This window comes from Pongo abelii, chromosome 3 (genome assembly GCF_028885655.2).
Source record: "Pongo abelii isolate AG06213 chromosome 3, NHGRI_mPonAbe1-v2.0_pri, whole genome shotgun sequence".
Classification (NCBI taxonomy): Eukaryota; Metazoa; Chordata; class Mammalia; order Primates; family Hominidae; genus Pongo; species Pongo abelii.
In genome coordinates this window covers 205065216-205083592 of record NC_071988.2, presented here as the reverse complement: position 1 = coordinate 205083592, position 18377 = coordinate 205065216, and the positions used below count along the sequence as shown (strand labels likewise).

General features: G+C 41.6%; 1 protein-coding gene across 30 annotated transcripts in view; it reads right to left on the bottom strand.

The window, feature by feature from the left end:
* TENM3 (teneurin transmembrane protein 3) overlaps positions 1-18377 on the bottom strand; it is a 2759728-nt gene that overhangs the window by 19331 nt on the left and 2722020 nt on the right. For all 30 annotated transcript variants that reach the window (XM_054553580.2, XM_054553583.2, XM_054553584.2 and 27 more), the window contains 2 exons: positions 2185-2360; positions 668-903 (listed from right to left, as the gene is read on the bottom strand). In XM_054553580.2, coding sequence (XP_054409555.1) covers positions 668-903; positions 2185-2360 — 412 coding nt within the window. The remainder of the gene's footprint in view (positions 1-667; positions 904-2184; positions 2361-18377) is intronic.

Below are 18377 nucleotides of genomic sequence, written 5' to 3'. Positions count from 1 at the left end.
TAGAGCCTCATCTGGAACCCGTATTTTTCTGAAGTCTAGTTAGGTGCTGTGTCTTTGGCATGCAGAGTAAGGGGCACAGCTGTCATCCATGTCTTTGTGTCTTTTGATGAAGTCCTGCATCTCAGAACAGGTGTGACGCTGTGTGCACACGTGCATGTGACTTCTGCTTCAGGACAGCTGAGCAACAGGAGGCCTGTGAACTAGCCTTGCATTTGCAGGGCAAGTTCCAAGGCAGCAGGGGCCCTGGGAAGCAGCAGTGAGTAGAGGCAGCAAATGGGGATGCAGGCGGCGGCAGCGTCTGGGGCTCAGCAGAACAAAGAGCAGCAGCTGGAGTCCGCTTTGGGAATGGACCATGGCTCTGTGAAAGTGACCTGGAAGATGTCTGGAGCTGGTTTTCATGGTCATGGCTTTACCTTCACTCCTGATCTCCTTTTCCCTCTAGTGTCCTATTGCTTTTTCTTCTCAGCCCTCTCACGACCTGACCTCCCTCCATCCTCCCCAGCTGCACCTGCCAGAACAGGCCCATGTGGGATTGGAACCACACTGAGCGAGGTGCTCATACTCAGTGTAGACATGGGGGGGTGAGCAGAAGACGCATCCTGCCCTCAGGGTGATCTGCACTGATCAGAGGGCTGCAGCTATCTCCTGCTCCACAACACGTACGTACCCTGAGCTTGCGGCCAAAGACATTGACTTTCCCTTGGGCTTGCTCTTTTCGGAATCTCCATTCCACCAAGTTTTGACCGTTCTCACCAGGCAAAGTCATGTTTCTTTTGGCAACGGTCGGATTAGCTGTGCCAGCCAGAACGTGCGGCTCTGTTTGGTAGTGTGAGTCCAGGCCGCTGGCGTAAATAATTCTGAGGGAGCCGTCATAACCAATCTGGTAGCTGTTTCTTAACTGATCTAAAGAACAAGAAGCACAAAACATGAACTATTAGATATGGATTAAATACTTGGCCGGTTGTGCCTTGAGATGGGATCTAAATTTCTAAAAGTTGACTAGGAATAAGGAGTACCTGATGATGTCCTTTTAGAAAAAAACAAAACAACTTTGATCCCTGGCATTTCATGCTGTCAGAGGTTTGGCTAAATATTAAAGGCAAACTTTAGGGGAATTTGAAGTCCTTCTCCAGTTTAATAGACTTCTTTTTCTCATTTGCCTAATGAAATGAGAGCTCAGCCTCCATGGGATGTGCACTAAATAAATATTTTGTAAAGAGGCACATATGTGATCTCTCAGGAAGGTGGTGTACACACCTCCAAGGTCTTGGAAGACTTCCCTCCCCTGCACCCAATCCCTGCATCTTCTGTCAAAGATCCTTTGAAAGGATTAATATCTGTATCTTGAATACCAAAAATAGAAAGCAATGTTCCCTCAGAAATTGACTTCAACAAAGGAAGACATTTTATATTTTATACAAAAGAGCACATATTGTAGACTACTGCCTCAGTTTAAAATTTTGAAATAATATAGGACCATTTGGGGAAGGAATGAATTCAAGCAATAGCAGTTTTAGATGGTTACAGAGATGACTTCATGGAACAGGTAAAAAAAATGAGTCAAAAAGTTGAATACAGATTTAGTAATTATTCTTAGAGTTGTGAACTCACACTTACAAATGTCATTGTAGACAGGCTTTTTCAAATTTAGAAAGGAATACGGCAAGGAGCATCCATTATGGAGATATGGCATCCAGATGACTATAGATGGAATGAAAAAATGGATACTCCAGGCATTACATGAATGTGTAGCTGGAATTTGGGATAAAATTTCCATGATATGCAGATTAAAATACTGCATCATATGGACTCAAAAAGGGCTATGTCTCAAACTACTGTACTTAGACGGCGGTCAGAAGACCTGCTCTGGAAAACTCTTAGGTGATGCAAAAATCGTCTGATGATGCATGTGACGGGCTGGAATGAAGTTGTTTTAATACATGGGAATGGAAACAGACACTATTCCAAGGTTGACAGATTATTTTATATGTGGTTTTAAAATATGTCTATATAAGTAAATAAATATTACATGTACACTGTAGATTATGTCACCAGTATTTCTAGAGGTTTCTATTTTCACCTTCCCTTTTCTGGTCCATCTTGGAAAATGGGTGTTGCCGCATTCTACCTGGGTGCTGGTGGTACTTTAAAATGATCAGTTTGAAATGATGCTTTTGTGTTTACCTTGAACCATGGTGTAGAAAGAATCGATCGAGGACAGATTTGAAGTGATGCTGACATCTTCTTCTCGGCTAGATGACTCAATGTCCACTGTGATAGCCTTGTCCATGTCCCCATGCAGGTTTGTGACCACTCCAGTTGGAAACGTAACATTTGTCAGACGACCTTCACTGTCATAGCTAAATACAAGCGGCATTAACTCGGTGTTAAATAGGAAACTGCAGTTTCTTCTGACTTACAAATATAATGTGTAGCAATATTAGTTGCACAAATTTGGAGGAATATTTGCCTTTGTGCATAAGCGATGCAGAGTGAGGACTTCAAACATGCTTTGAAGTAATCAAAAACCCGTTTAACATAGAAAAACCTCACCGGTGAGAACATGAGTAAACAGACCAGCTCTCCATCTCAGCACATGATTCTTTGAAGTGTGACCAAAATCCTCCTGCACATCTAATTTGCTGTTTCAAAGGGAACATGTTTGCTGATATTAAATTCCTTAGTATTCCTTCATATTTTCTACAAAGTAGATTTAATTCACTGTTACATCAGTTCTTAAAGATTTACTGACTTACTCCCTCGGTGGCAGTACCGTACGGTACAGTATGTTTACGTGCATGTATGTATTTGCATATGTAAAAAATCCTTTTAGTATCTTCAGACATCTTCAACAAATTAATAAAATAAGAACCTTTTAAAGACTTTCTTATTTCTCAGTGATTGACATACTTCATAATGGTAAATTAGAGCTTGAATGCTGGCAGTGGTGATAACCCATCTTGTCTACAGTGATATTGAAAGAATGGGGAATATCTTGCATGATGATTTATTGTGTTCCCTGAAATGAGATGCAATATTTCCTGACATTTAATGATTATTTGTTTTTTTATTACACACTTACTCTTTTTAGCAAATACAAGAGGAACTTATAATTTGAGTGTTAAAATACATTTTAAAAGCTGTTCTGTGCTCATAAATATGCATCATAGATACAACATTTGACTGAAGAATTGAATTTTTGTGACTTTTCTATTTGTGGCAGCACCAGAGAAAATTTCAAAAATGACGGTGTCGTCTGAAGAAAGAAAAAAAAAAGCAAAATTCTGGATGAGAAATTAGGAGTTTCCTTGGGACCACAATATACTAAAGGGTGGATTTCAGATTGATTCTAAGACTGCTTCACTAATCGAAGGTTCCCAGTGAGATGGAGACCTGAATCAACATCCTACTTAAAATAAGCCCAGACACAGAACTAACAGAGAAACAATGCTGTTAGAGAAAGACAGGTTACCAGGGGAGGAAAACAGTGACAGGGGATCATAATCATATGTGAAAACGCGGGGCTACACAGGAGTGAGGAGTAAAAAAGGTCCTTAAGTGATATTTTGGAATAAAAGGATAGAGGTGTTTTGTTTGTTTTTTCAATTTCACTTGTTTATGAGATAGGGAGTTTTTAGTGAGACATTCATTTTGAAAAATGTGGTTGTTCATTAGGAGAAGATTCTAGGTGATAAAGACAGAGAAGACTCCGCCAGGACAATGTTATAGTAGAGAGAGGGAAGAAAGAGAGGAGGAAGGCGAGGGACGGAGGTCTGTTCCGTGCCCGGTGATGAGCTGACCCCATTAATTTGGTGGTGACAGTATTGGTTAGATCATGGGTTTGACTGACATGATCTGACAACCTGCCACGCTGCTCAGCCAGTGGCAGGAACGGGCACTCAGGAGGGAGAAGCCAGGGATGGAGACGCAGAGGAAGCAAATGCACCATTAAGTGGAATCATTGTTTAGACTCACAAAAGGCAGAGCTGAAGATGTCCTCCCCACCAACCCAAACGCCCCTAGCAAAGGAAGGCATAAATGAAAGAAATCCAACAGAGTTTATTGCTGTGATCGCTTTTCTGAAGAAATTACTGCTCTTGAAGAAACAAACACGCACTCGTTTATTTAAGAGCAAGCAGCGCAGAGTTACAGAATTATTGACAAAATGAGCCTAAAGTTCTGTCATTCAGTTTGGCATAAGTCTTGCAGCACATTACACATCTCATGGTATGGTGTGAAGAACGTGCTGTTGGGTTAAAAAAAATTAATGCCCTTTTGAATGCCTCTACATAGAAGAATTCTGTATTGCACTATATCCCCCCCATTTATGGAAAATGAAAATACCACGCGGTTAGCTGATTTGATCTGGCTGTCACTCTATCTCTTGACTGGACCATAACTGGGACTTTTGTGCAGCTGACCCCAGGCCCATTAGCCCTCCTGTAGATCACAGTGCCTGATTTAAAGCTGGGAACTCTAGCTTTATATAGATGGTACCACCTGCAAGCAGCTTGCTGATTCATTCTCCTCTGCCCTTTTTTGACCCTTTTGCTGGTTTATATTTTCTAGCCCCATTCAATCTGAAGCAGAAACTTCACCTTTCTCCTGTAGAAAGCATTTCTGCAACCTCTGACTTTGCTCTTTCATTGGCTTACCACACATTCCATTCCCTGCTGGGCAGGCATTCTATATCACAGGATCCTGGGCACAGGGAGATACAGCCCAGGAAGCTGAAAGTTCAGACTCTCACCTATTAGCCTTTGGTTCTTTGGGAAATAAAAATACAAGTAACCTTTGTAGGTAGTACAGTTAGAATGACAGAGGGTTAAGCTGGGATCTTAGTGGCCCAGCTTAACAGTGTAGCCCTGGAAGTTCTGAATTTGTGCCTTCCAAGGAGTAGCTGAGCTAAGTGCAGGCACTAACAGGGCTGAAGTGTTTGCACAAGGAAGGCTGCTCCGGTGTCAGGGTCCTCAGAGCTCCTATCTAATCTGGCACCCAACAGTTTCAGAACAGCCTTTCCGAGCAAGCTAAAGTGTGAGGATATTGTGAAAACAAAGAGAAGTCTGGGTGAGCAGAGGTCACATACATGACAATTTAACTATTAAAAATGAGTGTCCTGTGAGGCTACCGCTCACCAGAGTGGGCAGAAGGGGAGATGTGTTCATGCTGACATAGCTGGGGAAGAGCTGCACCCAGGTGGGGACCAAGCCAGGCCCCGGAATAGAACTAGATATGCCTCTGGGCAGATTCTCTGCTTATTTGCAACTGTGTGGCTCAACTGAATGTTGCTTGGCCTTAGTGGTGAACTAGACTGTGGGATCAGGCAGTCAGGCGGGGGCCCGGGTGGGGCTGGGAGAGCTGCAGACGAAGGTGTTGGAGTGCAGGGGCCCGGCTGAGGCACAGTGGCCAGTACAGAGTCATACTGGAAGGGAACCTTGGGTGGATCTCCTCACTGGAGAACATGAGGTGCTGAAGAAGGTTTAAAGAAAGCGGGGTTTTAATGAGGAACCTAAGGTGGGGGTGAGATTGGCTCCCTGACTTGCCAATTTTACAAACCATGAAAAAAAAACAGGGATCAACACAGGGTTTTTAAATTAAAAACTACTACTTGTTACTCCCATCGTTTCATAAACAACGCCATTTAAACATATTAAAGAGAGGCAGGACCTACCTGCAGGGTGAGTTCTTTCAAAAGAACTTTTTTTTTTTTTTTTTTTTCTGAGACAAGTCTCACTCTGTCGCCCAGGCTGGAATGCAGTGGCATGATCTCGGCTCACTGCAACCTTCGCCTTCTGAGTTCAAGCAATCCTCCTCCCTCAGCCTCCTGAGTAGCTAGGATTAGAGGCCCCCGCCACCACGCCCAGGTAATTTTTGTATTTTTTAGTAGATACGGGATTTCACCATATTGGTCAGGCTGGTCTCAAACTCCTGTCCTCAGGTGATCCACCCGCCTCGGCCTCCTAAAGTGTTGTGATTACAGGAGTGAGCCACCACGCCCGGCCAAAAGGACTGTTCTTTATTTATGTATTTATTTATTTTTTGAGACAGAGTCTTGCTCTGTTGCCTAGGCTAGAGTACAGTGGTGCGATCTTGGCTCACTGCAACCTCTGCCTCCCAGGTTCAAGCGATTCTCCTGCCTCAGCCTCCTGAGTAGCTGGGATTACAGGCGCCTGCCACTGTGCCTGTAATTTTTTTTTGTATTTTTAGTAGAGACGGGGTTTCACCATCTTGGCCAGGCTGGTCTCAAACTCCTGACCTCGTGATCCACCCGCCTCGGCCTCCCAAAGTGCTGGGATTACAGGCGTGAGCCACTGCACCTGGCCTAGGACTGTTCTTTAAAAGCAATGAATAAAAGCTTTATGAAAACATTCTCCACATCATTGTTTTTTTTCACTGCAGTGCGGACGAGTAAAAACTTTTTCACAGATTAGCACCGATGTCAACAGAAATGAAAACAAGATGAAGGAAAGACATTAAAAAAATGACCCGGGGACTCTGACTAAGGGAGTGAAAGAAAATAAGTCTTCAAAGACGACTCTCAGGTACTTCCATAAACATCAGGCTAACTCTTCTTTACCTCCACAAAAGAAGAAAACCAATGCACCAACGAATGTCCAACTAGCCTCTGAAATACTCTGACTCCAGGTCTTAAAAAGACCTTTTCAATGACTAGATATGCCTCTGGGCAGATTCTCTGCTTATTTGCAACTGTGTGGCTCAACTGAATGTTGGTTGGCCTTAGTGGTGAACTAGCCCTGCCCAGCTTGTAGATTTGAGAGGTAGTTTTATTAGCTTTTTGAATGTACAATGCAATAGGCTCCAGGGAATTTGAATAGAACATCAACTTCATGCCCTCCATTGCATTCCTCTGGCCTTAGCCTCATCGTTTCAAATTCATAACACAGCACATTCCTTCGTGCTCCTGCCTGACCCCTCTTTACAAAGGACTCTCGCTGGAAAGGACAAACTTCCTCAGGCTCTCCGTGACCTACCGCTCTTTCACTCATGAGATGCCCTTATTTGATGTTTATCTATTTGTTCGTCTTTAATTTGGATTGCATGTTTGCCTAGTTGCTGTTTTAGCTTTTGTGGTATATTTTTAAATCTCTTTTTAAAGTTTCCTAAGTAGTGGGATTATCGACAAATGCCTCAGAGAATCACAGCCTCAGTCATTCTCAGCTGAGAATGCTATATTCAACCTGACGTGAAATTTTCTCTCCCTCTGCCCTTTGCAGACGTGAAGCTCCTTTTTCCTTTTCCTTGGTAATGTCTCTCAGATATTTATCTTTCTATCCCCAGAGCTGCCATAGACTTTTAAAATGGGTCTATCTGCCTCTTCCCATATTCACTGATACCAAATCAATCTTCTGAAACACCATGATTATAATACCTTTCTACTTAAACATCTTCAGTAGATGCTCAACTGAGAGTAAAATCAACTGATTTAGAGACTGTTACCAACCCAATGTCAACAGCCTACTGATATTGCAAATTTATTCAAGTGGAAACAATTTGCAGTTCTTGAAAACTTTCTTTACAACTTGACAACAGGAGTATTTATTGTCTTTGGTGCTTCCCCATAAAATGGCTTCTTTAACCAAAGGTTATGTTTTTAAAATTATCTTCTGCTTTTGAGAAAAGTATGTGTAAATGAGAGCACAGCTTTAGAGAAGTGCATACACCAGGGCAGAGAAGTCACTCTAACTCTGGAGGTGGGCTCTTTTGCGGAGTGACATGCTCTTTATCCCTTCTGTGGATTGTCAGTCCAGAATTGAGCCTGACCGTGAACTGGCCTGACTCAAAGACGAGACCAGCATATGTCGTTACATATATACTGGTGGCAATGCCCTCCCCACACCTCTGTCATTTTCACCTAGGGAAGCCGGAATGAGAGTCACTGAAATGTGACTGCTTTCTCCGGTCAAAACCAAGCCTGTTCTGGGCAGGCAAGACAGCAGCAGATGTTGGTTTGGGTTCATTCTGAAGGCCTCCAGATGGGATAAATGTTCAAGTTTCCTTATGAGTGGGCCTTCCTCGGGATCTTCCTCAGGGCCATCCCAGAACTAGCCTGCTTTGAGAGCTGCTTCGTGGGTTACACGGCTTTGCTTTCAGACTTGGATCCCAGTAAGAACTCACGTGAAAGACTTAATTAACCCATCTTTCTCCCACTTTCACTATAATGTGTATGTGTGTGATGTGTATATATAGTATACGTAGTGTATATACGTGTGTATATAATATACACACACACCCACCCAGAAACACACACACACACTTTATACAGAGGGAGAATCTTTTCTTCCATCTAACAGAGTTGCTTAGGCTCAAATTTCCTTCCATAGTTTAACAGCCAACAACAACAAAAACAAACAATCCCCTCCATCTTGTCACCGGTTACCCCAAGACTTTTCCTACATTGCTAATTTGTAACAGCCTCTTATTTGTTGTTGAGGTAAAGTGGAACACAATTTCTAACCCTGTCATGACTAAACATGTAGGCACAAATCACTCCTTGATCGTCCTTCCTAAGGAGGGACATGTGCACAAACAGCGAACGCGGAACGGCGGGCTGATGCGGAATCTTAATGGCAATAATGTGATTTGCAACAGCAACATCAAAAGATTTTACATGTAGGTCTTCTGAGAAGGAACCTGCGGTTTATGTATTTTAACAATTATAGACAAATCATAATTTGTAGCAAGGTAGTAAGAAATCCTCAAAAATCAGGTTCTGCATTGATGCAAAAATCCTCAATAAAATACTGGCAAACAGAATCCAGCAGCACATCAAAAAGCTTATCCACCATGATCAAGTGGGCTTCATCCCTGGGATGCAAGGCTGGTTCAATATACGCAAATCAATAAATGTAATCCAGCATATAAACAGAACCAAAGACAAAAACCACATGATTATCTCAATAGATGCAGAAAAGGCCTTTGACAAAATTCAACAACCCTTCATGCTAAAAACTCTCAATAAATTAGGAATTGATGGGACGTATCTCAAAATAATAAGAGCTATTTATGACAAACCCACAGCCAATATCATACTGAATGGGCAAAAACTGGAAGCATTCCCTTTGAAAACTGGCACAAGACAGGGATGCCCTCTCTCACCACTTCTATTCAACATAGTGTTGGAAGTTCTGGCCAGGGCAATTAGGCAGGAGAAGGAAATCAAGGGTATTCAATTAGGAAAAGAGGAAGTCAAATTGTCCCTGTTTGCAGATGACATGATAGTATATCTAGAAAACCCCATTGTCTCAGCCCAAAATCTCCTTAAGCTGATAAGCAACTTCAGCAAAGTCTCAGGATACAAAATCAATGTGCAAAAATCACAAGCATTCTTATACATCAATAACAGACAAACAGAGAGCCAAATCATGAGTGAACTCCCATTCACAATTGCTTCAAAGAGAATAAAATACCTAGGAATCCAACTTACAAGGGATGTGAAAGACCTCTTCAAGGAGAACTACAAACCACTGCTCAAGGAAATAAAAGAGGATACAAACAAATGGAAGAACATTCCATGCTCATGGGTAGGAAGAATCAATATCATGAAAATGGCCATCCTTCCCAAGGTAATTTACAGATTCAATGCCATCCCCATCAAGCTACCAATGACTTTCTTCACAGAATTGGAAAAAACTACTTTAAAGTTCATATGGAACCAAAAAAGAGCCCGCATCGCCAAGTCAATCCTAAGCCAAAAGAACAAAGCTGGAGGCATCACGCTACCTGACTTCAAACTATACTACAAGGCTACAGTAACCAAAACAGCATGGTACTGGTACCAAAACAGAGATATAGATCAATGGAACAGAACAGAGCCGTCAGAAATAATGCCACATATCTACAACCATCTGATCTTTGACAAACCTGAGAAAAACAAGAAATGGGGAAAGGATTCCCTATTTAATAAATGGTGCTGGGAAAACTGGCTAGCCATATGTAGAAAGCTGAAACTGGATCCCTTCCTTACACCTTATACAAAAATCAATTCAAGATGGATTAAAGACTTAAATGTTAGACCTAAAACCATAAAAACCCTAGAAGAAAACCTAGGCAATACCATTCAGGACATAGGCATGGGCAAGGACTTCATGTCTAAAACACCAAAAGCAATGGCAACAAAAGCCAAAATTGACAAATGGGATCTAATTAAACTAAAGAGCTTCTGCACAGCAAAGGAAACTACCATCAGAGTGAACAGGCAACCTACAAAATGGGAGAAAATTTTCGCAACCTACTCATCTGACAAAGGGCTAATATCCAGAATCTACAATGAACTCCAACAAATTTACAAGAAAAAAACAAACAACCCCATCAAAAAGTGGGCAAAGGACATGAACAGACAATTCTCAAAAGAAGACATTTATGCAGCCAAAAGACACATGAAAAAATGCTCACCATCACTGGCCATCAGAGAAATGCAAATCAAAACCACAATGAGATACCATCTCACACCAGTTAGAATGGCAATCATTAAAAAGTCAGGAAACAACAGGTGCTGGAGAGGATGTGGAGAAATAGGAACACTTTTACACTGTTGGTGGGACTGTAAACTAGTTCAACCATTGTGGAAGTCAGTGTGGCGATTCCTCAGGGATCTAGAACTAGAAATTCCATTCGACCCAGCCATCCCATTACTGGGTATATACCCAAAGGACTATAAATCATGCTGCTATAAAGACACATGCACACGTATGTTTATTGCGGCATTATTCACAATAGCAAAGACTTGGAACCAACCCAAATGTCCAACAATGATAGACTGGATTAAGAAAATGTGGCACATCTACACCATGGAATACTATGCAGCCATAAGAAATGATGAGTTCATGTCCTTTGTAGGGACATGGATGAAATTGGAAATCATCATTCTCAGTAAACTATCGCAAGAACAAAAAACCAAACACCGCATATTCTCACTCATAGGTGGGAATTGAACAATGAGAACACATGGACACAGGAAGGGGAACATCACACTTCAGGGACTGTTGTGGGTTGGGGGGAGGGGGGAGGGATAACATTGGGAGATATACCTAATGCTAGATGACGAGTTGGTGGGTGCAGTGCACCAGCATGGCACATGTATACATATGTAACTAACTGCACATTGGGCACATGTACCATAAAACCTAAAGTATAATAATAATAATAATAATAATTACAATAAAAGAAAAAAAAAAAATCAGGTTCTGGATAGAAAATGCTTCTATCACCAAGGGAAATAGAGCAGTCGCCTACGCCCACATCATGGCACCACCTGATACTCCGCTGCCTGCTACCTACCTATTATCAAAAATGGCAGGGAAAATGCAAAAGAAGAAAGACAAAAGAAAGTATTATTTTACGTGAGTTTGGTGCTAAGGTGATCCTGATGAGAAAGGGGTGAGAATTGTATGGGGTGGGTGTTGGCAACCCCAATGTGAATTTCTTTGTTGCTGCTGCATTTAATTAGGAGGTCTTGCTGATGGGGCAAATTCTGACCCGTGCTTTGCTCCATAAAACCAGAAAGGGTAGCAGTCTGCAGTCAAGCTGCTATTCCTTTTTTTTTCAAACACCCCCCAGCTAACATGAGTTCAGAGGCATGTAGACAAGGGCAGAGCCTCCCCCACTCCTCTCCGGTCCAGCCCTTTTGAACGCTGAGCATAGTGATAGATGGTCACAGAAATGACATTTTCTTCAAGGATCAAATTCAAAAACAGTGACCCAATGCCTCTTTCCTTTCATAGTCATTACCACATCAGGGAGAACTGACAAAGTGATAATGCCCAGCTCTGAAATTCACAGGCCTTGAGACAAAGGCATCCAAGTCAGGGCATTCCAGAATTAGTTCCCTTAGGGATTCGAAGGATTCTGGGTTAGCCATCATTAAGAGAAGAATCATGTTTAAGACAGTCTTTTTTTTTTTTTCTTTTTTAAATTGTTTATCGAGTGAGGAAGGCTGACATGGGTAGGATACAGCTTATTTGTTTAGCTATCTGGTCTTGAAATGGAGACCTGCTAGACAGCTGATGGTGAGGAAAATTTTTGCTCCAAAGAAAGAATCTGTAAAACAGAACTGTGCATGCCCTCATCCTCCTGGATTTATTCCATGGGTCTGGAAGTGCTCAGAGGACAAACTCCTCCTTCTCTTTTGTTCTCCTTGTATCCTGGTGCTTGTTCAGCCATACATAGACCCACACCCTGGCACTGAGCGAGGACAGGGAGGGCTGTGCGAGGCTTCTAGTAAGTCGGAAAGATTTTTAAAAAGTAGGTGGCCCATTTGGAAAGAGAAAATTCTATTTATTACTATAAATTGTTATTTCTACCACCAACATAACATATAAGATACTAGTTTGACCGAAATGCAATATGCATCACTGTTTTAGCAGAGGAAATTTGGTAACTTTTGTTAAGTGTTATTTCTTTTGGAATACAGCTTGACAGGGGCCTATGAGAAGTCGGAAGGAAATGGCAGAATCACATGTTTTCTTTTGAATAGGAAGTGATTTTTCATTACTAAGGAGCCTTTCGTGTTAGAGGCGAGGACAAGAAAATCCAGAGAGGTGCTCTGACTCTCACAGTCATGCAGTCAGGGGTAAGCGACACAATCGCCACCGGAACCCAGGTTTTTAGTTTCATCTCATGAGTGTCAATGACTTGGAAAACGGAGGTGAGTAAGGAGGAAGGGGAAGGAAAAAAAGTCTAAGATGAGAGAATATGGAGACTAAGATGTTACCTCCTCACAAGCTTTAAGAGAGAAAATGAACATTGTGCAAAGTGCAAGAAGTAAGGGAAGGCAGAGGAATGGCCACATTTGGGCAGTTAAGGAGCAAAAGGGAGCAAAGAAAGAAGATCAAATACAGAAAGTGATGCAAAATACAAGGGAAGACACAGATTTGAAGATTTCAAAAAATTAGGGATACAGTATCCAGTAGGGGAAAGTGGATCCTTCAGTATTAACACAGCTGTTGTCTTTTATTATGAAGATACAGGAAACTCCAGTCTGTAAACTCACATATTTGCCCTTTTTTTCCCCACCTGTAACCAGATCTTCTATGTTCCCTTTCAATATGATTTTATTCACACTTATAGCTTCGGCTCTCTCAGTAGCTCTCATGTCCACATCTTTGGAATTGTCCTCTAAGTTCCAATCAGACATTTTTTTTTTTTTGTCATATGCTAGACTGTGCCATGGTACTCTCAAAGTCATAATTTACGAATCTGAACTCATCTTTTGTTGATCAACCTACAATTCTTCCCTTTATCTCCGTGTCCACTAGTCATCTAAGTTGGGAAAAAAGAAACTCATCCTTGATCCTCTTTTGCCCTTACCTCTTACATTCAGACAGCAAGTTACATTTCATTTCCTAATGACTGACTGACCTCTACTGCCTCCTACCTTTCCTTTCCTAACCTACTTTTCTACCTTAAATCTATCCTTACATTGTCACCAGATTGGCTAGTTGCTGTCCCTGTTAAACTCCTTGAATAGAGTCCCGCCTACCCCGGAGGGAAGATCCACCACAGTCCAGCTCTTCACCTAGCGGTGCAAGCCCTACTTGCACAGAGGCACCATCTCCCTCCCTGGTTTCATCTCCCTCCTCCCCACACACATTTGATGCTCCTGTCATTCCGAGCTGTGTTCTTTCCAAAGCCTGCCACGTTCTGCTCCTGGGTAAATGCTTTCGTCTGGCCTAGCAGTCTCTTTCTCTCTCTTCTGGGTAGCCTTTATTCACAACTTGCAACACTGATCTTAAAAATTACCTCCCTTGGTAAGTTTTTCTTGCCTCATCCTGTCCCCAATTCTCAATGGGATTTAGATGATCCTCCTCTGTACCTCCACGGCCTGTCGAACAACTATCTTAGCACTTACCATTCTTATCCCTGTTTACTTGTCTTTCTCTCCCAGTGGACTCTGAGCTCCTTGAAAGCAGGGAATGTGTCATCTAGCTCTGCATTCTCCAGCACCTAAGGCCAGTACCTGGCACATAATAAATTCTTACTGAATGAATGAGCACATGAGTGAATGAATGAATGCCAGGGAATTAGGGGCTAAACAGGAAATGCTTGATGATCAAAAAGCACAGAAAACTTCCCACCTTATCAAAGCCTAAGAGGTTTGAAATAATTTAATAATTCATCAATCTGTTTGCCTTTGCAATGTAGCATGGAAAAGACTTTCATTTTCTCTTAGGTGGCATAGCTGCTTTTGGAAACTGTGCTTCCTCAGAGGCTGGTGTTGCCTGGACCAGTCCCATACGGGATTAACTATGCTTGTGGTTAATCGTTATGTTAAGGAGAATGAGGTACACCTTAAAAATTAGGTTAAAAAACTAGAAATCTTTATTAAATTAGTAAGGGGTGAATGAGCTAATCTTTCATTGGATATGGATACACCAATATGAACATGAAGATAAATTCCTGGGCATAACCTTTCTCACTAGCTCTAAATTATAAATAACCACTGCATAAACCCATTCTGACCTTCCTTGGGGGTTTAAAGGTTTGAGGTTTAGTCATCCTGAATATTTTTTGACTTCTCTAGGAATAGTCTGATGCATTTAGATACTCACATTCTGCTCCTCCAGATATAACATTCCTGTAACCTTTCTTTTATTACTATAATGCTAACTGACCTAGCTTAAAAACATCATCCTCTATAAATGAGTACTTTCTTCTAATTTTGGCAAGGCTTATGCTTGCCTTTATTAGAACTTGGTTCCATCGTTTCTTTTTTTTTTTGAGACGGAGTCTCACTCTGTCGCCCAGGCTGGCGCGATCTCAGCTCACTGCAAGCTCCACCTCCCAGGTTCACGCCATTCTCCTGCCTCAGCCTCCTGAGTAGCTGGGACTACAGGCGCCCGCCACCACGCCCGGCTAATTTTTTGTATTTTTAGTAGAGATGGGGTTTCACCGTGTTAGCTAGGATAGTCTCGATCTCCTGACCTCGTGATCTGCCCGCCTCGGCCTCCCAAAGTGTTGGGATTACAGGTGTGAGCTACCGCGCCCGCCCCCATCTTTTCTTTTCTAGAGTTTGAAACAGAATGACATCTTTCTTCTAGCTGATGCTTGACTTACATTCATTAAATGCTTAATCAATTAACTACTTTAAAATACAGTATAAGTTTTTCAGCCTTTGCTTTTTATACACTGTTTTTTATTAAAAAGCCCAGTCATGGGAAAATCTTAAGTTATATCAGACCTACACTCTTAAAATACACTTAAAGAGAACAAAAAGTAGTTTTTAGAAAGCGCTACAAAGGAGTATTTCTTTACATCAATGTTTTCTAGAAGTTGCGGGGGTCTCTCTTGAAGAACCATGGCTTCACCAAACTTTGGGATGAACTTGAAGTCTAGGAAATCTTTTTTGAAGTATGTCAGTATGTGTATTTATGAGAAGTGGTAGTGGTGATGATGGGGTAGGGGAGGGCGGTGTAGCTAAGTGAGGAGTTAGAGTGACTTGAAGCATGTAGATAGTATCCCCAACCATCCTATCTCCTTCATAGACTGCCTTCCCCAACCCAGAGAGAGCTCCAAAGAGAAGTGCAGTGTCCACACTGGTTCTGCATTTGCAGCCTCAAGATATGCTGACACCACTCTAGGATCCTGAAACATAGGCCAGGGACTTTCTCTGTGTTGAACACCTTCCTGGGAGGCTGAGGAGTTAACGGAATCCAGGAGTGAGAGCTGCTGGCATTGCTTTTATTTTGATGTCAGAGGAATGAGCCACAGATGCTGGAAAGTCTCCAGAAAACACTCAATTGTCAATCTTCAGTTCTGTGATTGTAAAACATGAAAAATTCTCTTGCACTGATCGTCCGTGTGTAAACTTCTTGCTTTATTATCAATCATTTTAAATGGCTGGTGTACACAGCTTAGTGTTAGGGTAAATCATCTGATAATCACCGTGTAAGGGAAGCTGATGATGCACACAGATATGAGGCCATAAAATCATCTAATCTAGACAGTTGCATAGTGAGTTTAAAGAGGAAACTGGACACTTGTGGAAGCTGCATTTACTCTTGAACCATTATGGAACAAGTTAGCACATCTGGAACATTGATTTGCCAAATGGAACACCCTGAAAGAGTTAATTCAACCTTGCAACTATCGACACACTCCAGGGACACAGCTGATGAACTGAGAAAATCTGACTAACCTGTTTTTATTTTTTGTGCAATTGTTTGAGTAATCTGAATAACATATTATTTCCCCAGTTCCTTTTCTCCTTTGAAACCTGGGCAGAACTAATAATTTTTAAAAACTAGACTGCAGAAGGGAATTGGAATAGATGAAGTATTAATAAAAGTATTGCCTTCATAGTGTTCAGGTTAATGCTTGAAATGTACAGCAGCCACTTTAGAAAATTGCCTATGCATTTTTTTCTTGATGTCCCTGGAAATACACGTTTTGGTTAATAATTTAAAGTAAAATTATTAAGCAATTAAACAAAACAGCAAAAACAGAAATAAACTATTTGATTCTACTAAATCAAATATTTAAAATTCTATCAAAAATAGAATTTTCCCATGATTTTAAGTGATCTGCTGATAAAATCTCTTGCAAATTGTTCTTAAACTTCTAAATGTTTTCTTTCATGAAGAAAGAAAAAGGAAAACGAAAATAAAGCAGGTGGCTGAGCACCATTTTAAGATATGTGTGTGTGTGTGTGTATAAGTGTGTGTGTGTATATATGTATATGCTTATAAAGTGGGCTGCTCAGTTTTTAATGCAGTTTTTGGCAGAAATAACAATGATGCATGGTTCAGTGTTTGAGTTTTTAGGGTGGGATGGCAGATGCCTATCAAAGGAAAGGATATCCTCTCAGTTTTGTGCTGTGGAAGATACCTCTCTAATTCTTCTTCTTTTTTTGAGATGGAGCCTCACTCTTTTCACCCAGGCTGGAGTGCAGTGGCGTGATCTTGGCTCACTGCAACCGCTGCCTCCCAGGTTCAAGTGATTCTCTTGCCTCAGCCTCCTGAGTAGCTGGGATTATAGGCAAGTGCCACCATGCCCGGCTAATTTTTGTATTTCTAGTAGAGACAGGGTTTCACCATGTTGGCCAGGCTGGTCTTGAACTCCTGACCTCATGTGATCCGCCCACCTCAGCCTCCCAAAGTGCTCGGATTACAGATGTGAGCCACCTCAGGACATAGGCATGGGCAAGGACTTCATGTCTAAAACACCAAAAGCAATGGCAACAAAAGCCAAAATTGACAAATGGGATCTAATTAAACTCAAGAGCTTCTGCACAGCAAAAGAAACTACCATCAGAGTGAACAGGCAACCTACAAAATGGGAGAAAATTTTCGCAACCTACTCATCTGACAAAGGGCTAATATCCAGAATCTACAATGAACTCCAACAAATTTACAAGAAAAAAACAAACAACCCCATCAAAAAGTGGGCGAAGGACATGAACAGACACTTCTCAAAAGAAGACATTTATGCAGCCAAAAGACACATACATAAAAAATGCTCATCATCACTGGCCATCAGAGAAATGCAAATCAAAACCACAATGAGATACCATCTCACACCAGTTAGAATGGCAATCATTAAAAAGTCAGGAAACAACAGGTGCTGGAGAGGATGTGGAGAAATAGGAACACTTTTACACTGTTGGTGGGACTGTAAACTAGTTCAACCCTTGTGGAAGTCAGTGTGGCGATTCCTCAGGGATCTAGAACTAGAAATTCCATTCGACCCAGCCATCCCATTACTGGGTATATACCCAAAGGACTATAAATCATGCTGCTATAAAGACACATGCACACGTATGTTTATTGCAGCATTATTCACAATAGCAAAGACTTGGAACCAACCCAAATGTCCAACAATGATAGACTGGATTAAGAAAATGTGGCACATATACACCATGGAATACTATGCAGCCATAAAAAATGATGAGTTCATGTCCTTTGTAGGGACATGGATGAAATTGGAAATCATCATTCTCAGTAAACTATCGCAAGAACAAAAAACCAAACACCGCATATTCTCACTCATAGGTGGGAATTGAACAATGAGAACACATGGACACAGGAAGGGGAACATCACACTTCGGGGACTGTTGTGGGGTGGGGGGAGGGGGGAGGGATAGCATTGGGAGATATACCTAATGCTAGATGACGAGTTGGTGGGTGCAGTGCACCAACATGGCACATGTATACATATGTAACTTACCTGCACATTGCGCACATGTACCATAAAACCTAAAGTATAATAATAATAATAATAATAATAATAATAAAAGAAAAAAAAAAAAAAAAACAGATGTGAGCCACTGCGCCCAGCCGATACCTCTATAATTCTTCTAACATTAGAAGCGATTGCAGTGGTCACTTCTCTAAGGAGAACACAGCATGGCACTGCAGCCAGGC